The sequence below is a fragment of the Notechis scutatus genome, chromosome Z (assembly GCF_049901735.1).
Source record: "Notechis scutatus isolate UNSWTSFEM ecotype Mainland chromosome Z, rNotScu1.2, whole genome shotgun sequence".
Classification (NCBI taxonomy): domain Eukaryota; kingdom Metazoa; phylum Chordata; class Lepidosauria; order Squamata; family Elapidae; genus Notechis; species Notechis scutatus.
The window spans coordinates 74,145,664-74,170,643 of NC_142025.1; the positions used below are offsets into that span (position 1 = coordinate 74,145,664).

At 38.6% G+C, this 24,980-nt stretch overlaps 1 protein-coding gene across 2 annotated transcripts in view; it reads left to right on the forward strand.

Annotated features, from left to right (window-relative positions):
* CNTNAP2 (contactin associated protein 2) overlaps positions 1-24,980 on the forward strand; it is a 1,285,310-nt gene that overhangs the window by 455,296 nt on the left and 805,034 nt on the right. For both annotated transcript variants that reach the window (XM_087946425.1, XM_087946426.1), the window contains one exon: positions 8,287-8,406. In XM_087946425.1, the coding sequence (XP_087802551.1) occupies positions 8,287-8,406 (120 nt within the window). The remainder of the gene's footprint in view (positions 1-8,286; positions 8,407-24,980) is intronic.

The following is a 24,980-nucleotide window of genomic DNA, read 5'->3' on the forward strand; positions in this document are numbered from 1 at the left end:
GTTGTTACTGGACATCACTGAAAAATAATACTGAGAATACCACAAAGATAATATAAAATATTATATAAAGACTATATTTATGGTAAAAGCTTAATAAAAATAACATTAATTAAAAAGGCATACTCTAGAAGATAAATTCAGCTATTGGTTTTCTCTCTCGTCCTGATCAGAGGATGCAGATATTTGCTTGTTTGCTTATTTGCTTATATACTTAATGACAATGGATTTGCTAGACATAACTCAGAGAATATCCTTTCTTTACATATCCCATTATCTTGCTAAGATCTTTTAATCAGCTATGCAAAATGGAGAGGGAAAAGGGATTTGAGCAATGTTAGATCATCTTTCTCTCTGGCAGGTAGCCCAGAAAAGGATTCTAGGCTGAATCCCTGGACAGTTGCTGCTGGTGAGCATACAATTAGATGGAGCAAGGCTCTTAATCAATATCAAATGCCATGCTAAGAGTAAATAGACCATATGTTTTTAAAGCATGCTAAGTACAAGTGTTGAAGACAGATAGATACGTTGTTTCTAACTAGATTTATAATCAGAGTTGCTATGCAAAATGCCTGACCTGAACAAAACATTTCTGCATCCTCTGGATCAGCATGACTGTTTCGAAAGCTTTTCAATATTATTTGCACGTCCATGTACATCCCAAACAAAACTTGCATCAGAACTGCCATTTAAAAAAAGCAATTATGAATGCACACATCCAGAGATGACCCTATGTAGCTTTTAAACAGAGGTGGTACTCAGCAGGTTCTGACCAGTTCTGGAGAATCACAGCGGAAATTTTGAGTAGTTCAGAAAACCAGCAAATACCACTTCTGACTGACCCTGCCCCATCTATTCTCTTCCTCCCAAGTCCCAGCTGATTGGCTGTGTCTTCTTTTATTGCTCTACACAGGAGAACAGAGCTGGAAAGCAGGTTAGTGGAGTGGGGAGGGAATAGGATTTTGCAGTAATCTTCCCTCAGGAATGGGGAGAAAATGGAGATTTTATAGTATCCTTCCCCTGGAGTGGGGTGGGAATGGAGATTTTACAGTATCCTTCCCTTGCCATGCCCACCAAGCCACACCCACAAAACTGGTAGTAAAATTTTTTGAATCCCACCACTGCCTTTAAAGTATCTATATTTTGCTTCTTTACTATAGGCACTGGTGTTTATAAAATAACAGAGGATGGCCTTGACAGGGAAAGGCTAGAGTTGCCCTTTTAGGGAGATAAAAGATACATTTAATAAATAAATAGTCAGATTAAAAAAATTGAGTCTGGGACAGAACTGAGACAAGAGAAAATGTCTCAGTGAAGACCCATGTTAGGCCTTAAGAAGATATGGGGCAGGGGGACTTCATTCAGACATCCAATACTTTTGCTATCTTTATTTTTATAAAGATAGACATGCAATATTTTTATTATCTTTATGATAAAAGTAATATTCATTTCCATGACTTTGGTTTCCAGGTCTGGTTTATTTTGAGGGACTGATAATTTCGATTCCAGTATCCGTCTTCAAATGTCCTGAGAATTCGTTTCTAATGCCCTACAGAAAAATTAGCTTTATATATCTTATTCTTTGTGTTGTGGTTCGCCAGCAGCCTGTGCAGACGGCAGTGGAATTGGACAATGGGGAAGAATGGGGACCAGTCCAGGCATCTGGGGTCCTGAGTCTGATGCAGAGATGGGGCCAGGACCATTTGTGAGTTGTGTGCTGACTCTAGAACCTGGCAGCAGCAAGGCAGAGGAACAAGGGGCGCCTGTTTCCAGTGTGTGTGCGCGCAGAGCTGCTAGAAGTCAAGAACAGCTAAGACAAAAGGGGCGACTTGGGAGTAAAGCTTGGAGGTGATTGCCCCTTCCCTAAGGTATAAAGGAAGTGCAAAGGTAGAGAAACCTTTGCAGGAAGCAAAGTTGTTCACTCTGTTCTGATTAAACCTTGAAACTCTGTTGACTTTGTATTTCAGTTGGACTTTTACAGTTAATTTGTCACTTTAGTTGTTGCAATTCAAAGAAGATAAAGGTGGGTGCTTATCTCGAGGGACTGTTTGGGACTCATGGGCTGGGAATGAAAATAACTCCCAGTGTTAAAATTAACAAGAGTTGTTTTAACTTAGCATGTGCTTAATTATGGTCTCAGGAAGCCTTGGTCAGAACACTTTGATATATTAATAGATAGCCCAATTAGCATTTTTTAACCTTTTATAGCTTAAATTTTTCCCATCAGATTACTTATGGGTACCCATAGATATAGAAAGAAAACAATTCAAATTTATGACTATCAGAAAACAGAAAGAAGAAATAAATAATCATAGAAATCTTGAAATATATTCACATAAATCTTATATTTTAAATATTTTTAATTTGAATATTGATTGAGCAAACAATGAATCAGCTAACACTGATAGTTTTAATAACCAAATAATATGGAAATGAGGAAAATTTCCATAAAAATAAACAAAGCTTCCTGTACAAGAAAAGTTATACTAAGATTTGTTCAATTTTCTGGACAATTTTTATGACAAGGAGAGGAGCAAATATCTTCCAGAATATTTTGTAAGTGAAACTTGTATAATGTCTTTTGACTCATTATTCCTTTTGTTTTTGTTGGCACAATTGCTTTTCCACTTTTCCAGTTTTTTTCTCAATAGTTAAAACATAAATCCAAATCAACAAAGTTCCTTTTAAAATAAAGCCTCAGTGTTATGTATAAAAGCTAAAATGTGATGAATCATAACACTGTAATTTTATTTAATATTTATAATATTTGTAAATTTTATTTAATATTTATTTCAATTTCACTTGATTGTTGAGATAGAGTTAGGACTGACAATTATATAAATAATAATTTTTTATCTAATAATAAAAATATTTTGTATGTTTTGTATAATTTTAATATTTTTCTCAAAAGTTTGTCTATTTGTGGAAGGATTATTCTAATCTCCTATGAAACACCAATAGTCATGAGAAAAGCCCATTAGTCTTTCTATAAGTCCTTTATAGAACATTTCTTTATCCTCATTTAAGGCATATAATCCAAATATCAGATTTCTAACCCATGGAAATTAATTTCCATCCCAACATATCTACCATTTCATCAGTCAATAGAAGTTGGGGGTTTATATGCAAAACAGTTCCATTTTTGTCAAATATTTTAGATCCTTTTTTCTATATGTGTTTCTTGTAAGCACGTTTATTTTTTCAAACAATGATATTTTTGTTAATTTTTGAAGAGCATTAGGTCCATTTAAATTCCATTTGAGGAATTTGTAATCCACAATAAATGGATTAAATTACATGATAATTGTAAATAGCTAAGAAGTACAAGTAAAACAATGATGTTGGTTTTCCTTTAAGTTTTACCTAACATAAACTACATTTTGTTGTACATAGTCTCTTCAACAAAAAAATGATTTTTAAACTTTTCCCTCTGTAACTTTTTAGACAGAAACAATGAGCCAATATTTTCTGTACTAAAGCCAATAGAAGCAAAGTGCTTAAAAGGATTATACAGATTATTGCAAAAGCAGATTAGGCTCTGCAAAGTCATTCCTTGCTGCGTCTGCTATGATTAATAGGATGTAAATTGGTTATTTCCCTAAATCTTGGATCAAGCAAAGTCAAGCAAGGTTGGATCAAGACATGACACTGCCATTCTGATTCATAGGACACCAAAGAACTGCTGAAGTGTGTAAAGGAAGTATGGAAATTATATAAATAGCTACTTTTAAAATGCAACAAAAGTAAGAGCATATGCCTTTTTTAATAACAGTTTATCTCTTTAATCAGTGACATTATCGATTTTCATTGTAAATAATATCATCAGGTTGTGCTGGATGGGACATGCATAACCCTTTCCTCCATGATATAATGTAAATAAACTTCCTTTAGAGTTATAGCCTGCATTTGCAGCATTCTCAAAAATAAAAATCATTAGGCTATGATTTTCACAATGCACAATACATTTCCTTGATGGGGTTAGGATCCCATACCATATCCATTTAGGTTATGATTTTGCAAGTCCTGATCAAATCTTTCTTGATAGATTCAAAATGTCATGTGAGGTTAGTATTATGACTTTATGAGTGCTGCATCATTTTAGATGCAGATCATATCTGAGGAGGAAATCATATCTGAGAGGAGACTTGGGCATGTCACATTGGGATGCTGGAAGAAATGTCCTTCTGGGTTCAATTCCAAGTGGGGAAAAGACACTGGATTCATGGCAATTGCTTGGAAAGAAGGTTTATTGATGAACAGGATCACATGCCTTGGAGATCTTGGGCAAAGAAAAGGGAAGATATGCAAGGGTGAGATTTTACTGATTCGGACCGGTATGGCAGAACCAGTTGTTATGATTTCCAGTAGTTCGGAGAACCAGTAAATTGAGGCCCTGGCTGGCCCTGCCCCTTTCTGCCCACTTCTCCACTCCCTGCCCAGTCAGTCTTTATCACGCATGTGTGACATTGCATGCAAGGGTGACAATCGCTGACTGCATTCTTCCCCACCCGCCCTGCCCTTATATTGACCATGCGCCATTGTTGCCTGCAGTCTGTCTTTGTCCACCCACCTGCCTGCCAGCCATCACTGTCTATCTTCCACCATGATATCCCTAGGTGAGTGTGGCTCTGCAAGCCCCAGTCACCTACATGCTGTTGCTGCTGCCAGCCCCAGTTGAGCCCTGACTCCTGGGCCAGCCTAGGTTGTCACCACCTCGCTATCACTGCCGCCCTCACCCTTGCCGCCACCGCCACCACAAGCCCCAACTCCTGGGCTGGCCTAGGCCACCATCGCCATGCTGCTGCCCTCAGCGCTCATGGCCGAACTAGCTTCCACCCCAACTGTCCCTGTCTGGCTTGCTTACTGCCAGCATCGCGGCTCCATCCCATTCAGCACTTGCAGCCTAGCAAGCTTCCCTCCCAAACATCCTGGCTGTCTGGCTGCTTAGCCACCAGCGCCATGGCATGTGGCACTCACAGCCTAGCAAGCTTCCTCCCCGCACTGTCCCCAGCCTCCTGCTTACCTGGCTTGCTGGTGGCAGAGAGGAAGGTGAGCCAGGGCTTACCCATCGTCGCTCAGGTCCCCACCAGCCTGGCTTCTGCATCTCACCCCCCACCTGGATTCTCTGCAGCTGCTGGGGGTAGGGGGTGACCAGAGAGCACAAAGCTATGCCGCTTATATTTTCCCTGGCCTACTGCCTGTCCCTCTGCTGCCTGCTGGCCTGCGCACATTGGCTGAATGTGGGCTGCCACTGTGAGAATGATGCAAGTCAAGCCTTGCAGAGTGGATCTTCCCTCCCTGACATCAGCCTTATCTTCAAGCCCATGGAGTTTGGCGGCCCACACTTGGCTAAAACTTTTGGCCCAATGAGGGAGGGGCAGCTGGCAGAAGGACAATGTGGGAAGCATAGCCTTGTGCTTCCTGGTTGCCTCCCGCACACCCCCAGCAGCCGCGAGCCCCAGCAGCTGCAGAGAATCCAAGCAGGGGACAAGATGTGGGTTGGTGGGGAACTGAGTGGTGACAGCTCTGCCCTGGCTGGCTCACCTTTCCCTCTGCCACCAGGCATGGGAGGAAGGTAAATTTTGCAGGCAATCGGGAAAGCCAAACTGCTGCCTAACCCAGAGCTGATGGCAGGGTGGGCAATGCTGCAAAGCACACCTCGCTTGAAGTTCCCAGACCTTTCCTAAAAAGAGGGAGGATAGGAAGTCCTGCCTGCAGCCCCTTTGTTGGACCCAGAACCTTGCCTGCCGGCTTTTTCAGGCAACGTGGGACCAGGTACAAATGGACAATTGCACCCGGTCCCTGGGACTCTGGGAGATTGGCTGGGAAGAACTATCATAAGTTAACGAGCAACATTGGAAGTGTGTGTGTGTATGTGTGTGTGTGTTTCAGGTGGGTTCCCTACCTTTAGAAGGAGAGGGGGAAGGAGGAAGGGAAAAGAGAGAGAGAGAGAGAAAGAGAGATGGAAAGAGAGAGAAAGAAAGAGAGGGAGAGAGGAAGAGAGAGAGGAAGAAAGAGGGAAAGAGAGGGAAAGAGAAAAGAGAGAGAAAGAGAGAGGGAAAAAGAGAGAGAAAGAAAGAGAAAGAAAAGAGAGAGAGAGAAAGAGAGAAAGAAGAAGAGGGAGAGAAAGAGAGAGCAAAAGAGAGAGAGGAAGAGAGGGAAAGAGAGAGAGAGAGGAAGAGAGAGAGAGAGAAGGAAGAGAAAGAAAGAAAAGAAAGGGGAAAGGGAAAGAGAAAGAGAAAGAGAAAGAGAAAGGGAAAGAGAAAGAAAGAAAAGGGCTAGACAAAGAAAGGGGGTGGAAGGAAGGGGCAGAAAGAGAGAGAGAGAGAAAAAGAAAGAAAGAAAGAAAGAAAGAAAGAAAGAAAGAAAGAAAGAAAGAAAGAAAGAAAGAAAGAAAGAGAAAGAAAGAAAGAAAGAAAGAAATAGAGGGAGGAGAAAGTGAATGAGATATATGAATGGATAGATAGATACATGGAGGGAGGGAGGGAGGGAGAGAGGGGGAAAAAGGAGAGAAAGGACACAAACCCTGGCTTCAGAAGACTCACAGCAATCTAGGGCTGGCCGAAGGGATCTCGGAGATCATCTTCTAGACCAACCTCTTGCTCCAGCAGGCTATCCTTTCAGAATCATAAAATAGCAGGGTTAGGGGTGTGTGTGTGTGTGTGTGTGTGTGAAAACTCTAAAAACAGATCAAGTAGCTCTGAAGAGGTCAGTCGTAAATTAGAACACTTGCTAAGCAACCGGCCATTAAGCAAGGTCTTGTATTTGGTTTGCCAGTCACATGGCCACCTGGCCATTCCCACCCAATCACATGACCATCAAGCCACACTCACCCAGTATGCAACCACCAAACCATGCCTACCCGGTCACGTGACCACCAAATCACGCCCAGCCTCCAAGCCATGCCCACCCAGTCACATGACCACCAAGCCACACCCAGAACCGGTTGTTAAAAAATTTGAATCTCACCCCTGAAGATATGCTGAGAGTCCCTGGGTTTTATATCTTCTCTAGTTTTGAACTTCCTGGGGCACAGGAAGAGTATCCTGATTGGTTATCATAGCTAGCTTTGTAGATTGTCTGGGTGCTAAGTTTGGTTGAATCTTGCTGGGTGATGCAATGAAGGCTAATTAAATGGCTCTGCCTGAAGGAGGTAGATCTTTGTTATGTAGAATAGACTGGCCCAGGCATTAATGGCATTAACAAAGATGGGGGGATGGGATTTCTGCCTCCCTTTTAGGGAAAATATTCTGCCCTTTTAATATTTCCTAAAATATTTCATTATTCTAGGGGGTAGAAGAATATCATGCCATATCCAGAGGAAGGACTTCTGATGTGACCTGATGATTAATAAAACAGACAAACCATCATTAAAAAGTATACACTGACTTCTATAGCAAATGGCCTGTAAAAATGATACCATATACAAATATATGTAGATAAATATATGTTGTGTGTTTGTGCATGTGAAAGCAAAACAGATATATGTCTGTATCATTCTTAGATTTGTTAAGCATTAATATTTGTTAGGATGTTATGTTTGTGGAGCTTAGAAATGCAAATCCATGGGAGATGTGGATGGAAACTGAAGTGATAACTATTGAAATCCAAAGGAAATGACTTATATATTTCCCAAGGAAAAGGATATTTGGAGAGTACATCTCTCAAGTGAAAAACGCAAGTTCCCCTTCACTGATCCTTTAATTGTATTCTTATAACTATGCCAGTAAATTGATGAAAGGAATGGGGAAACATGGTAAAGACAAGCTTGCATAACAATCATTTCTGAATTTTATTCGGGGCATAATTTTAGGGCCTTATTGAAAAAGTTTGAAATGAGAAAAGCAAGAATAGTAACTGCCATAGCTGATCTTGATCTGTGGCAAAAGAAAACTGAAAGGTAGTGCCGTAAGATTTTTTAATGAGCCACATCTTAATTACAAGTGGGATTACTGACCTGGCTAATGTTGAGCATATTCTGGGACTTCACCCTCAAATAGCCCACAAATGTAGATTGAACAGTTTTTAAATGTTCCAATTAATTTTTATTAGATCCTTGCCATTTTTGGAATGAAATCCAATTTTACTGACATCAGCAGGTATTTCATTATTACTTAGGCAATGTGAAATGTATTCATTATGTGGGTTTTATTTATTTATTTAGCTTTTGTTATTTGAGGTATTGCAGGAACTTGGATATTTAAGTATCATGTTCTCAATATACCATTTTGTTTTCAAAAGTAATAGGGCAATAAAATCTATAAAATGTCATACTTTTTTGTTTTTCAGAAAAATGTGAAGAACCTCTGGTCTCCAGCTTAACACCCTCCTTCTTCAGCAGTTCATCATCTCTGCCATCTACATCAAATAGCTATTCAGCAGGGTTTGCCAAACTAAACAAAAGAGGAGGTAGGACTTTTATTTTTAAATTTTAAAAATTTTGAATTTTGAATATATGTTCACACACACACACACACACACACAAACACATACTTTTAAACTAAAGGAAATTACAATATTTATACACTTAATGCAATCTCATATTCTGCTAGAAAATTAACAAACAAAAGCTATAAATGACAAACCCATAAAATCTCATAATTGATAAGCATGGCTGTTTAAAAGAGTAAAATAAAACTGAAAATTAGTATTATAATGAGACCACCCATATTGATCAATTTTTTGGGAAAAGGGTTTAATTTTATTTGCAAAAGAAATAAATTGAATATTAATGGACAGTTTACATGAGCAGTCCATTTCTGCAGATAATCTGCATAGATCTTTAATCCAGTGTTTTATACTTCAATAAAATGGACCAACTAGGAACAGAGGAGGATAAGCAAATGAATTGCTTTGTCTATCATGTTGCCCTATTGTAGCTTGAGCCTGAGTCTCCTATTCAGCACTTCCTAAATGTGCCAACTTGTCCCCCCTGCAATATGCTACCTAAATTTTGCCCACTAAGTATTGAAGAAAATGAATGATCTACTGTTGGAGTTGTTCCTGGAAGTCACCAGCCAGTGCTTTGGCAATAATAAAAAACATATGATGGGACCCCATCTTCTCAATAGTATCTGCCGAATTAATTTTTCCAAGCTAGACAACTTTCACAGTGCTGTGGAAACACTTGCAATGGAAACAGATCAAACCAGTCAATCATGATCTGTGCCACAACATTTTGAACCTGCCCTCTTTAAGTTGTTGAAACCATCCCAGCTAGGACATGTTGGTGAGTGTATGGGAGAATACATACACACATTAAACTAACCAGAATACCCAGTTCTGTCTATTTGTGGAAGGATTATTCAAGTGATTGTCTAGACCAGGGATCTGCAAACTTAAACACTCAAAGAACCATTTAGACCCATTTCCCACAGAAAAGAAAACACTGGGAGCCAATAATTTAACAACCGGTGTGACTGGGTGGGCATGGCCAGCTCATTCCCATCCAGTCACTTCCTGCTCTGGAATATGAAGCAAGTCTCCATCGCCCCGCCATCACCCTTACCTTCTCAGGCCAGACGAGGAGTGATGGGGAAGGGAGGGGAGGGGCCAGCCAGTGGTGGGATCAACCAACAGGGAGCCACAACAGGGGACTGAAAGAGCCGCATATGGCTCCAAAGCCACAGGTTGCCTCTCTGGAGGCAAGCTGTTCCACTGATTAATTGTGCTCACTGTTAGGAAGTTTCTCCTTAATTCCAGATTGCTTCTCTCTTTGATTAGTTTCCAATCATCATTTCTTGTCCTGCCCTCCAATGCTTTGAAGAATAATTTGACCCCTCTTCTTTGTGGCAGCCATTCAAGTACTGGAATACTGTTGTCATGTCACACCTAATTCTTCTTTTCTTTAAACTAGCCAAACCCAAATCCTGTAGCCATTCTTCATATGGTTTAGCCTCCTGACCTTTTATTATCTTAGCTGCTTTTCTCTGAACTTTTCCAAAGTCTCGACTTCTTTTTGTAGTATGGTGATCAAAATTGGTTGCAGTATTCCAGATGTGGTCTTATTAGAGTTTTTATAAAGCAGTATTAATATTTCATGTGATCTTGATTCTATGCTTCTTTTTATATAACCCAGGGTTGTATTAGTTTTTTGGGCTGCTGCTGCTGCACACTACTGTCTCATTTTCAAGTGATCATCCACTAGGACTCCAAGGTCCTTCTCATAGTTACTGTTTTTGAGCCAAATCTCATCTAATGTGTATTTATACCTTTGATATTTTTTTTCCTGCCTAAATGTAAAACTTTGCTTTTCTCCACATTGAAATTCATTTTGTCGGATAGGGTCCATTGTTCAAGTTTTTAAAAGATTTTTTTGGATCCTGAACTTGTCTGCTGAGGTATTGGCTTTTCCTGCCAGTTTAATTTCATCAAGTTGACTAAACTGGAAGCAGTTATCTCACAATCAAGATTTAAGTGCTTCCAGATTAGATGGCTTTGACAAATAACCAGGATTACCTGGGATGATTCCTTCTTGTACTAACTAAATTAAATTAACCATAGACTTCATTTATTTATTTGTTTAGCAAATTTATACAGCTGCCCATATCACCAGAAGTGATTCTGGTGGTGTACAACAATAAAAAAATAATATAATTTATTATAAAATTCTCATTATAAAACTATAACAAGTTAAAGGGAAAGTTTCAATTGAGCAACAATTGAAAGAGAATCTTATTGTTGTTGCACAACAATTGAAAGAGAATCTAAATTTTCAGTGATTCTAATCAGTTAAGAGTAATTTGTGATAAATTTTGACTTAAATCCATCTGAAATTGCTGAAAGGATGATTCAGTGTAAAATGATAGGTATTTAGCAAGTAGAATAATATTTATTTTATAGGTGCAATTACTCTAGTTGGAGGAAGTATGACTCACTTCGTTGAAATGGCTCAGAGTTACTCAACTGAACCTAACAAAGTCTTGAATTCTTTTAAACCAGTGTGGCAAAAGGCAGCTCTATAAAATAAATATTATTTTAACATGCTCTGTAACATAGGGCTACAAGGCTAATCTGGAACACCTGAGGTTTTTTTAACATTGACATTAAAAAAGAGAATGTTCTTCAGTTGTTCTTCAGTTTCTTTTCTTCTGTTGTAGCTTACTTACATTTGGTCTCAGCTTGTTGATCTTATTTTCCAACCGGAACTTCCATTTTGGTGGTTCATTCTTTGATTCTCTTTCTTCTTTGTTTATTTTTATTTATTTATTTATTTGATTTGTCAATTGTTTACAAGATAATAAGTATCTGAGGCAAAGGAAAGGGTGCCTGAGTTTCATTTCAAATATCCTTTTCTCGGTGTCTATTATAACAGGTTATTTGTTTATTTTTTATCACTGTATCTTAGCAGCAGGCAAACATCTTTTCTTCCATTAATTTTAAGCCAATAGTCCTGAGTCCTGTATTTGTTTCACCAAATTTTCAGGTACTCCAACACCTAGCATAGTGTTTGTTCACCTGGGTGATGACAGGGTTTCTGTAATTTATGTGTCATCGTTTTTTTTCTTTTTCTTTTGGAAGAGGCACTCTGTCTGACTCCTCTGATGAGACCTGTCCAGTACGGTTGAACCCCATATATAGCTCTCATTTTCCTCAAAGCACACAAACTCCACAGCTATATCAGGTACTGCCTTGCTGGAAGATAGTGTCTTTGAGCAGTTTCCTTTGTGTTTATATGGAAACATCTATTTTCAACTAGATATTGTTGGACGACATCAGCAACTACACTGGTTACAAATTTCAATTGTTGGTAAACATGTATTTGGCCTGTAGTTCCTTGCCCCTTTGTTTTGATCTTCTATTATCAGGTTGGTTTTGATAGATGTTGTTATTTTTATTATTACTCATCATATTATTAATTAAAACTGTGTTGGTTAAATTATTTTCAGATAATAAATCTTTGGAGCTTGATGAATAACCTGGAAATTCATGAAGTAGCAATAGCTGTAGCAATAGCACTTATTTTATTTATTTATTTATTTATTTTATTTATTTGATTTGCCAATTGTTTACAAGATAATAAGTATAAGTGTATACATAGTTGTGAATACATGAAATGGGTACATATAAGAAAAATAAAAGAATAAGAGAAACAATAGGACAGGGACGGTAGGCACGTTGGTGCGCTTATGCACGTCCCCTACAGACCTCTTAGGAAAGGGGTGAGGTCAATAGTAGACAGTCTAAGGTTAAAGTTTTTGGGGTTTGGGGAAGAAACTACAGAGTCGGGTAGAGTATTCCAGACATTGACCACTCTATTGCTGAAGTCGTATTTCCTGCAATCAAGTTTGGTGCGGTTTACTTTGAGTTTGTATCTATTGTGTGCTCTTGTGTTGTTATGGTTGAAGCTGAAGTATTCATTGACAGGTAGGACATTGCAATGTATGATTTTATATACCATGCTTAAGTCAGACCGAAGACGGCGTAATTCAAGGTTTTCTAGTTCTAGAATTTCAAGTCTGGTGGCATAAGGTATTCTACAACGAGTAGAGGAGTGGAGAACTCTTCTTGTGAAATATTTCTGGACTTTCTCAATTGTGCTAATATCAGATACGTAATGTGGGTTCCAGACTGATGAACTGTATTCGAGTATTGGTCTAGCAAATGTTTTGTATGCTCTAGTTAGTAGTGTGATATTACCAGAGAAACAGCTACGTAGGATTAGGTTAACAACTCTTAATGCCTTTTTGGCTATGTAGTTGCAGTGGGCTCTAGCACTTAGATCATTAGAGGTGAGTATTCCAAGGTCCTTTACAGAGCTTGGGTCATCAACAAGATCTTGACTATTCAGCTTGTATTTTATTTTCTGATTTTTTTTGCCAATATGTAAGACAGAGCATTTATTTGTTGAGATTTGAAGTTGCCATTTGTTTGACCATTCTGATACATAGTCAAGATCTTTTTGTAGGGTAGCAGTATTGTCTGTGGTGATTGAACAGCTTTACATCATCAGCGAAGAGAACGCAATTGCTCTTAATATGATCACAGAGGTCATTTATGTAGAATATGAAGAGAGTTGGTCCTAGAACACTGCCTTGGGGGACACCACTATTGACAGGTACCGGATTTGATAGGATGCTCCCGATTTTGACCATTTGTTGTCTGTTTGACAGGAATGCTTCTATCCAGTTATTCAGTTGTCCAGAGATACCATAGGATTTTATTTTTAGGAGTAGTTTTGTCGTGTACCACTGAATCAAAGGCTTTACAGAAGTCTATGTAGATTGCGTCTATTGCTTTGCCCTGGTCGAGTTGTGTCGTCCATATGTTTTTGCAGTGTAAGAGTTGTAGATTACAGGATAGTTTTTTTCTGAAACCAAATTGTTTATTGGAGAGTAGGTTATTTGTCTCTAAGTGGAGGATGATGGATTGGTTAATAATTGATTCCATGACTTTACAGGTGACGCAGCATAAGGAGATTGGCCTGTAATTTTCAACTAGGCTTGGGTCTCCCTTTTTGAAGATGGGGATGACTGTGGCTTGTGACCATAGGTTAGGCAAGGAGCTGGTCCTGAAAGATTTTTCAAAGATTATGCTTAGAGGTTTGGCTATGGCAGTGGATAGCTTTCTTAAGAAGTAGGCACATATTCCATCCGGTCCAATAGATAGAGATGGTTTTAGATTGCGTAGTGACTTTTCAACATTGTCTTCTGTGAAATCGATATGTATTAGATCATTATTGTTATCTGTGGTACGGCTAGGAAATACTGGGCATGATCCATTGCTGTTTACAAATACTGAGCCGAAGAATGTGTTAAAGATGTTGGCTTTAATGGTGTCGTCGTTGCAGTCTTTACCATCAGGTCCTATCAAGGGCGGGATGGACCTTGAGTCTTTTAGTTTGTTGTTTACAAAATTGTAAAAAGCACGGGTGGAATTGGTGCTTAGAAGGTTTTCCTCTTGTTTAATGTGATAATTGGTGCATTCGGTCTTTATCTGGTGGCATAAATTTTTGTATCGGTTTTTGAAATTGGCAACGTGACCAGATTTGTTTTTCCTCCAGAGTGATCTCTTTTTGGATTGAAGTTTCCTTATTGATATGGGTAATCTGCTTTTTTTGTTTTGTTTTGGGAGTTGTTGTTGGTACATATAGTTTGATGACTCTTTTGACTTCAAGTAAAAATATGTTGTAATGGTCTTCAACAGTATTGCATCCAGTGAATAGAGATTGCCAATCCAGGGATGAGAGATCGTTGTCTATAAGATCATAGTTGCCTTTTTTGAAGTTACAATTGGGGATTACATCATTGTGGTGATTTTTGTGTGGACGTATGTTGAGACAAAAGTCAATCATATTGTGGTCACTACTGGAAAAGGGTTCTTTAGTTTGTATTCCGTAAATTAAATTCAAACTATTGCAGAAGATGAGATCGAGGCAGTTGTTTAGTCTAGTGTTGTTGGTTACTAGTTGTTCCAGTCCCAGATTTGTAATAGCATTGTAGAAGGTTGTGTGTATGATTTCAGTTGTACAATCATTTAGGGTCCAGTCAATATGAGGTAGATTGAAATCACCAAGAAAGATAAAAGGGTATGGGCAGGATGCAGCCCATGTTAGTAATGTATTTAGCTTGTTTACATGTTCGATGTCATAATCAGGTGCTCTGTAACATAGTAAGAATCGAATTGTGATATTTAAGGATAGTTCACAGATGATGGTTTCAGGAAGGGCAAGCTCCTGGGTAACTTGGATATTTTTTAGATGTAAGGATTTTTTATAGAATATAGCAACACCACCTCCTCGACGATTTTCACGATCTGATCGGTAAACATGATAGTCTCTTACTGTGGTAATGGAGTCGGGGAGAGATGCATTGAGCCATGTTTCACAGACAAATATAATGTCGAAGTTAGCCGTATTAAGGAGGATGAGAAATTCAGGTATTTTATTCACGAGGCTTCTTGTATTGAGTAGTTTGCATTTAAGTCCGGCAGTAGTTAGAATTGAGGTAGTTGGGGGCGCGCGTGCCTAGTCTTGGGTGATGGTGGATGGATTGAGGTAGGGTTGTGGTTGAGGGTAAAAGTTGAGAATTGGGTTGCGTGGCTTACTTTTGATACAGTCAGCATGGTAGTCAATGTACAGGTCCTTCTCTCCATTGTCTAGACGGTTTTTGAGTTCGATGCGGAGTACGGGGGGCGGGCACGTTGCTGTATGGTTAGGTCAGGGCGGCAACGGAGGTTCTTGTGGTTGGTGTTGGTTTTGGCAAGTGAGTTTATAGTATAAATGAATTTACGTTTGCTTGATTCGTTTTTGCAAATGACCCTGCACAAGTGTGGGGCCACAGAGCCGTCTCTATTTTTGAGCTCTCGGTCGATGCGGGAAATGTCAAGTATTTCATCAGCGGAGATGGTTGATGCTTGATAATCTCTGATGATGTTTCGGACAGTTGTGATGTCATCATTGACATTGATGTCTTCTAGTCCATTTTGCTTCCCACGTGTTCAGTTATAATGCAGCTGTGCTATATATTAGTTGGTTCAATTTTTGTAATGAACTGCTACTTACATTTGATATAACGGTATTGGCATCTTTTAATTCTTGTGCTGTTTCCTTGGAACAAGTTTCAATTCAAGCAACTTATCCTGTTGTGTGATGTTCTAAATGTTCAGTGATTATTTAAATTATTCTACTTCTACAGTTAGAGGACTTTGTTCTTTCTGAGGCAAAGGAAAGGGTGCCTGAGTTTCATTTCAAATATCCTTTTCTCGGTGTCTATTATAACAGGTTATTTATTTATTTTTTATCACTGTATCTTAGCAGCAGGCAAACATCTTTTCTTCCATTAATTTTAAGCCAATAGTCCTGAGTCCTGTATTTGTTTCACCAAATTTTCAGGTACTCCAACACCTAGCATAGTGTTTGTTCACCTGGGCGATGACAGGGTTTCTGTAATTTATGTGTCATCATTTTTTTTCTTTTTCTTTTGGAAGAGGCACTCTGTCTGACTCCTAGTGATTTTTCAACATTGTCTTCTGTGAAATCGATATGTATTAGGTCATTGTTGTTATCTGTGGTACGGTTAGGAAATACTGGGCAAGATCCATTGCTGTTTACAAATACTGAGCCGAAGAATGTGTTAAAGATGTTGGCTTTAATGGTGTCGTCGTTGCAGTCTTTACCATCAGGTCCTATTAAGGGAGGGATGATAGTCTCTTACTGTGGTAATGGAGTCGGGGAGAGATGCATTGAGCCATGTTTCACAGACAAATATAATGTCGAAGTTAGCCATATTTAGGAGGATGAGAAATTCAGGTATTTTATTCACGAGGCTTCTTGCATTGAGTAGTTTGCATTTAAGGCCGGCAGTAGTTGGAATTGAGGTAGTTGGGGGCGTGCGTGCCTAGTCTTGGGTGATGGTGGATCGGTTGAGGTAGGGTTGTGGTTGAGGGTAGAAGCTGAGTATTGGGTTGCGTGGCTTACTTTTGATACAGTCAGCATGGTAGTCAATGTACAGGTCCTTCTCTCCATTGTCTAGACGGTTTTTGAGTTCAATACGGAGTGCACGGGAGCGGGCACGTTGCTGTATGGTTAGGTCAGGGCGGCAACGGAGGTTCTTATGGTTGGTGTTGGTTTTGGCGAGTGAGTTTATAGTATAAATGAATTTACGTTTGCTTGATTCATTTTTGCAAATGACCCTGCACAAGCGTGGGGCCACAGAGCCGTCTCTATTTTTGAGCTCTCGGTCGATGCGGGAAATGTCAAGTATTTCATCAGCGGAGATGGTTGATGCTTGATAATCTCTGATGATGTTTCGGACAGTTGTGATGTCATCATTGACATTGATGTCCTCTAGACCAAATAAGATGGCGTTTGGACATTTCCGTTCACGCTCAACGGCTTTTCTGATGAGGATTGGGATATCAATATTTGTCTGGGTTGTGTTTATTTGTGGATTGGGTTTTGGGTCGGATTGTGGTTGTTGGGGAGAGATGTGGTTTGTAGCTATTGGATGTTCAGGGTTTTGCGTTGTGTCTTTTTTTCAAGGTTGGATATTCTTTCTTTTACGGCGTCCAGGGATGCTACTATGGTGTTAAGGGATGTTTCAATGGTTTCGATGGTAGGGGATGTTTCAATGGTTTCGATGGTATCAACTCTTTCAGACAGATCCAGTTTGGGTCTGCATGATTTGCAGAAATATGGAAACTCATTGGATGATTCTAGGTATTGAATCATTTGCTCAGGTAATCCCAAGCAGTCATGATGAGCGTATTTTTTACACAGAGAACATTTGATGGAGTTTTCATTATCCTTTAGATTTTTGTAGCATTTAAGGCATGTGCAGGAGTCTTGTGGTTCATTGGTGGGGATTATCTTCTCTTTAGGTTGTGGTTTGGCGTAGGATTTTCTTTTTGGCATGGTAGGTTTGTTAAAATAGTACGTTGATTGAATTAATTAAAGGAACAATTTTAGGTAATCTATATAGGCAATATTACATCTAACAATCAATTGCAGTAATCTCTCAAGTCAGATAATATTCCTGAGCAACAATCAGCCTGATCAAGTCAGATAATATTCCTGAGCAACAGTCAGCCTGATCAATTAATTACTCTAATCACTAATCAATTAATTACACTAATCATTAATCACACTGTTCATTTAAATTCACTAAATCATTGATTTTACTATTCAATTAAATTACATGAATTTTGATCTTTTAAACTAGTCAGTAATCACACTATTTGCACTAAACACTCTAATCACACTAATCAATTAAAACAATAAATCAATTAAACCATTAATAAAATATTTTATAGAAATTGATTATCTAATCGTTGATATAGGTGCTGAGGTAGAAAAGTTGAAAGTTTTGAGGTAGTGAATTAATCAGTGTTTGATTAAAGTAATGAGGTAGTATTAAGAGTCTGCAAGGAACGGGTTAATTGTTTTACTTGTTTTACTAGCAGCTGTAGTTGACTGAATGAGAGGAATTTATTGCTCTTTGAATAGCAGATCGCTATTACTCTGTAAACAGGAAGTTGTAACACAATGTTCAAAGGGTTTTTATCCGAGTGAAGGAAAGGGCTTCACTTCTAAGAACAGAGGAAACCAACTAATCTTCTCTCCTTTTTTGCAAGCAGACTTTGATTCAGCAGAGACAAATTGAACAGCTCACAGGAAACTATTTGTTTTTGTTTTCCCTTGATGAATGAGATTTCTGGGCCCCTCCTAGTTAACTGAATACACTTTCAAAGTTTGTTGCTTTTAAGAGAAAGAGGCACGTCTTGCACTGGTAATTCTAACAGTTTATATTTTTACTGTGTAGACTCAGATTTGTATTGAGCATTCACTCCTGGCTTCGATATACCTCTGCTTCTATCACTCCTGGCCTCAATATACTTCTGCTTCTATCACAGGGAATAAAATTGCTTCCAATATTCTCAGGAGTTCAGTTATCACAATACTTCCCTACTTATTGGAAGTCCAAAGTTACTGTCCTTCCAAAAGATGGAGTCCGGATTAGCAATTTGGCGAAGAGAAAAGAGGGAAGAGGGAAGTGGGGGCGGGAGGGAGGAGGCAGTCTGCTTCACACCCTGGCTGCAAGCTTCTGGAGACAGACTCACAGCTCCCAGTGCTCACCGCCCTACAAGGATGGGATGAATCTCACCGACTCCAAGGATGATCGTTCTCTGGGCTGGGTCGCTCCTGGGAAAAGTCAGATTCCCACTCAGCAGTCGAGGGAAAACTCTCGAAGTCGAGGGAAAAAGCCACAGTTGGAGCGCTCTCGCTCAGCGATCCTCCTGGCCGGCGCTCCTCGGGCTTTCCTCCCTCTCTCTCCGGAGCGAAGCGGTAGCAGCGGCAGCGGCAGCGGCGTCTCCTCCAGTCAGATTCCTACTCAGCAGTCGAGGTGAAAACTCTCGAAGTCGAGGGAAAAAGCCACAGTTGGAGCGCTGTCGCTCAGCAATCCTCCCGGCCGTTGCTCCTCGGGCTTTCCTCCCTCTCTCTCCGGAGCGAAGCGGTAGCAGCGGCAGCGGCGTCTCCTCCGACTTTTTTTCTCCCTCGCTCTTAAACTTATATATTGCTTCACATTGCTTTAAACCTTTCTAAGCAGTTTACAGAGTCAGCATACCCCCAACAATCTTGGTCTTCATTTTACTGACCTTGGAAAGATGGCAGGCTGAATGAACTTTGAGCCAGTGAGATTTGAACTGCTGGAAGTTGGAAGTTGACAGAATTTCCCAACAATACTGAGTTCTAACCACTGCACCTGCATGGCAGTCAATGAGCTGAAGAGTTTTAGAATCTCTGTTTTAGAGTTACCAAAGGGAGCATTGTAGCAGGTAAAATAAATAAGACTTTATCTTATAAGGAAGGAGAAAGTGTAGCTTAGAAAGAAAAAAGCTATTTCCTTAGTATTATAACAGTTTTAGCACTTCACTGTGCTGGAGGGAAGAGAAATAATGGAATTAAAATTAAGCTGTTTTTCTTTTCAAACAGAAGAGCAAGCTATTATCTATATTTCAGCCTTCACAATTAGATGTTGATTATTCTCAAGCAATTCTGAGTTACTCAGCATGATAGGGCATATTATTAATAATCGTATTTTCTTTTTCAAGTAATTTAGTATGCCACATTTGTGTTAACAGGAAAGGACTAACAAAGCCTCCTAATTATGGAAGGAAATATGATGAAAAACTACTTAAAGCTTCATCGTAGGTTTTTGTGTGTGTGTATTCTTATAAAGGTCTCTCATATATGATTCAAACTAAAAAGCTATGTGCATATTAGTGCATCACTGATAAATGGCTAAATTCCATTACATTTACAAATTATGAAAACTTAACAGATTTATATTATCATTGTATATAAATTACTCATAATTTGTTCTTTGTCTCATAAATATATACAGAAACATGGAACAATGCAAAATATTGAAGCATTTTGCCTAAATGATATCCAAATTGTGCTGAAACTGATTTATTTATTTATTAGAATTTTGATCTGATTTGAATTTATCACTAAGTTTGAATTGGCTAATTTATTTAATTGAATTATAAAATTGGTTTCAGTTGTTACTCAGTTTGATACAAGTTGTCAGATTGATCCAATCTATAAAATCAACCAAGTCATTGAAAAATGAATTGTTGGAAGTTTGAACCAATACCCTTTAAGCAGAATGTCCAAATTAAATACCTGTTTATACCATTATTGTTTTTTGACTAATAAGTGATCCTCAAATTTTAATGTTGGAAATAATTTGTTTATTATTTCTTTTAGTTTGATCACTTCAAACTTCTGATTATTAATTGATAATATGTAAATGTCTGCAGTGCAGCAACATACAACTTCTTAGAAATTGTCTCACACATTTCAAAAAAATATTTCTTTAAATATTCTCTTGGATGTTGAACACAAAGAAATTATAAAATAATTTCACAAAGTTCAAACAACTGAATAGTTTTGTGATATGGCCCATTAGATTTAATTTTGCTTCTTTCAAGATGCAAAGGAGGATTGGAGGATTAAGTGAAATATGCCATATTTTTCTGGTTGTCATATCACATGTCCAAAATATTCTAATTTTCACTTTTTTATGGTTTTGATGATTTCCCTTGGCTTTCCCAGGTGGCTTATCACCTTCTCATTTCTGATTTTGTCAACCCAATTTTTACATAACAGCTGCAAATCCACATTTTAAATGCTTCTAGTCTCTTCATGTGGCTTTCTGTCAGAGACCAAGTCTCCACTACATAGAGCAGGATAGAAAAGATGTAGCATCCAACAAGCCTGATTTTCAATCTTAGACTTATATCATGACTACAGAAGACCTTTTTCATTTTGAAGAATGCTGTTCAAGCTTTCTGCATCCTTGTTTTTACTTCAGTATTCACGTTCCAGTTTCATATACATTAGAACTGAGGTATATGATTCTTTCAACTTTTTCTAGTGGTATTCTTTCTGAAGTTATCGGTGATAGATTAATGGATTGTTTGCTGATGACCATGATCTTGGTTTTTTAGGTGTTAAGCTTCAAGCCATATTTTTCAGTTATTTCTGTGACTCTGTTAATGAGGAACTGAAGCTCTTCATATATATTTTTAAATTAACATCTTAGAAGGCAAACTTCAGAGTTTTGGGGAAAACACATGTGGTAAAATTTAGATAGTGAAAATGTTAACCATACAATGTTAACCAGAAAAAGGTTTTTTGATTACAATAAGCAGAGAAAATATAATTAATATAATTGTAAACTTACTTAGTGAAGTAAAAATGAATTAATTAGTTAAAATTAGAGAAAGTAGGTTAGGTGAAGTCATAAAAATCATTACAGAACTTTCTGAAAACAAAACTCCTAAGAACAAGAATATCACCATTATAGACTCCATTTTTTTAGAAATAATGATAGAAATAAGAAGATACTCCAGAAATCTAAATGGACTTCTAACAAATCAAGAGGAAGCAAATTGAAATAATAAACAGTAGAAGATTTTGTCAAAAATAACAGACAGTTGAAATACAATGAACTTGAATATGACTTCTGAAAGATTAACTTTATCAATGGCCAATTATTAGCATAAATCCTAATTAAATCAAACTTCTGTTAATCAAGAGCAAACGAGGCCACAGCATGCATCCATAAAACTAAGAGACAACAGAGAAGTACACCAGACTGAAATGAACTCTATACCTTCTATAAAAAATTGTGTTTTCTTATTCAAACATAATAGAAATAGAAATATATGTTACCATCTTTATTTAGTCTAGACATGCAATGTGTCAGCTGCCCATCTTCGCTTTCTTAGATCCTTACTAGCAACTGCCATAATTGAGAGGAGGGGGATTTGGGAGGAGAAGAATATGAAAGAATTATTTGGCAAATTGGAGAGTATGGACACTAATAGGAACCAGAGGTATCAAACTTGAGCCATCTTTCTGCCTTCAAGGATCTGGGAAAGGAATTAACAGTGGCACCTGATGCACCAGGTTCCCAAAACATTAGAACAGAACCTGATTGGACTACTCTCAAGGCAGGTTTTGGACATTGGGAATTGTTTTCAGCATATGATTTTTCTTCAGAGCTTGCCTCACTATGCTGCACTTAACATCTCTAGTTAAGTACCTTTTCTCTAACACTTATGGAGTCAAAGTCGGTCTTTCTAGGGAGTAAGCCAGTCTGATACAATATTTGTTTCCTGGGTGGTGACTGAGAACAAGATTTATGTATTCATTATATTTTATAATATACATAATAAATATTTTATATAAAATATATAAAATTATATTTTATATTTAAAGTAAATAAACACATATTTATAATATATGTTATATTTTATAATCTCTCAGACTCACATGAACCATAAGATTTCATCAAATAAATAAATACATATTTTTACTCTATCATAATCAAAAGACTCTAGATGGCATGCACAGAATATAAAAGAAATATACATTGTCTAATTAAAATCACAGAAGAGCTATCTAAAACAACAGAAACAAGAAATAACAGGGGTCTAGTCAGGTTATTAAGTTATCCAAAGTGTTGATGCTGCCATAGAAAAACAGTTCCTTTTAAGGTTTATTTCCCTTAGACATCCTAGAAAAGTAAGATCATGAACAGTTTCTCCCTGACTTTTTTAATTGGTCATGTCAAATTCAAGACCCATGGGCCAGATCCAGACTGCAAGGCACTTAGATCTAGCTCATGGGCCACCCTGGAGACAGCAAGGGACTGGCCCCTGCTGTCTCAACCCATCCCAGCCAGCAACCAAAGGAAAAACCCGAAGGCAGCAGGCCAGAAGGCAGCCCAGCCACTGAGTCTCTCCCATTCCTTCTTGGCCCCACAGCCCAGACACAGCCATAGCCAGGGCTAAATTTGCAAATACATCCGTCCACTTCTAGCACCAACCACAACTGCTGGGGATGCCATCGTAGACAGGAAGGCTCTGAAGCAAGTAGCTATGGCTGGTGTTACAAATGCAGTGCCTTCTCTACCCTTCTTTGATGAGGCTGCTGTCATAGTCAGGAAGGCTCCAAAGGCATTACAATAAAAATAGAAAAGATAGGAAAACATGCACATGGATAGAAAAGACAGAAAGACCTGCACATGAATAGAAAAAATAGAAAGGCCTGCACATGGATTAGAGAACAAACAAAAGTATACTATATCATCAAAAGAGTAAATGAAATGAAATGGAAATGGGCTGGTCATATAGTAAGAATTGAGGACAGGTGGACCAAGGCAGTCATAGAATTTGAAGATGGTGGTGCTAGGAAGGTGAGGCTCTCACTCCGCTGGTCAATTGATTGAGAGTGAGGCTCTTACTGTTTCCCTTCCTGATTTAATTGAATGGTTGATTGTGGGAAGATTTGCCAATCATCTCCGATCAAGAGAGGCTCTGTTGGGTCACCACCTGCATCAGTTATCGGCAATTGGTCACCTGATCCTGTGATGGAGGGCCGGTTTCCAGTGTGCTCGCCACCTGATTGCCACCCTTGATGACTGCTTATACCAGAGATCCCAGAGCGCCGGAGCTCCTAATTCTCTGGTGGCAATGTAGCCCAGAGCCCATTAGAGCCTTTACCACCCATCAAGATCACTGCCTATGCAGGAGATTCTGGAGAGCCAAAGCTCCTAATTCCTCAGGGAGCGCTATAGCCCAGAGCCCGTTGGAGCTTTTGCCACCTATAAAATCCACCATCTGCACCAGAGATCCTGGGGAGCCAAAGCTCCTAATTCTCCGGGGAGCACTGTAGCCCAGAGCCAGTTGGAACCTTTACCACCTGTGGGGTCCAGCGCCTGCACCGGAGATCCTGGGGAGCTGAAGCTCCTAATTCCTTGGGGTGCACTGTGGCCCAGAGCCTGTTGGAGCCTCAATCAATGGCAGAGCTCCAACCACCGAACTTCCAATGGCTGAAGGCCAGATCCCGGAGCGCTGACTTTCCAACCGCTGCCTAAACTGCCACCTACACCACTGATTGGAGGTCCTGATCACAGAGTGCAGCCCTGCTGATTCAAGCAGCAGCCTAATTCTCAAGATCACTGACCAAAGACAAGGGGATCCATGAAAAGACAGACCTGATCCCTAAGTTCACTAGGTGATGATCTGAAGTGACAAGAGAAGAGTAGCCTTCTGCCAAAAGATGTTCACCTACTTTTTTCAGCCTAATACACCCCCTCTTTATATACCCTCTAGGAGCCACCCAAATCTAACCTTCTCCTCTTTCTATCCTACACCTTAATTATTCTCTTCCTGCCCTAATATTTTTCCCCTCAATATAACTCTGTTTAATTGATAAACTGATCTTAACTAATTAATTAATTCTACAATTATTTATCTTTAGTGATTAATAGATTATACATTATTAGTGACTAATGGTTATTATTTAGGCCAATTAATTGTTTTGAATATTAGTATGATTAGAATGTTTAGTGTAAATTAGTGATTAGTGCAATTAATTGACTAGTGTATTTAGTGATTAGTATAATTAATTATTAGAGTAATTATTGATTAGTTAAATTAATTGACTAGTGTGATTATAATAATTGACTATTTGGTGTGATATTACTTCATTGATTATCTTGTTTGATTGACAACCCAATCAACAAACCATCTCAACAAACCCACCATGCCAGGAAAACAGTCCAATGTCAAACCACAACCTAAAAAGAAAGAAATCCCTACTAAAGAACCACAAGACTCTTGCTCTTGCCTTATATGCAAGGAATCCTTAAAGGAGAATGAGGATTAAATCAAATGTTCTCTTTGCGATAACTACGCTCACCATAATTGCTTAGGATTATCTAAGCAAATGACTCTATTCCTAAAATCATCCGCCAATGCTTTTCCATATTTCTACCACTGTGCAGACACAAACTAGAAAAATACATTACCCTGTTTGAAAGAATTGATACCATAGAAATATGTTATAACATTCATTGACACCATTGTAACGTCCCTGGACACTATACAAGCAAGACTAACAAACCTTGAAAAAAAAGAGACAACATAAAAAAACAAACATCTATAAACCATACTTCTACCCAACA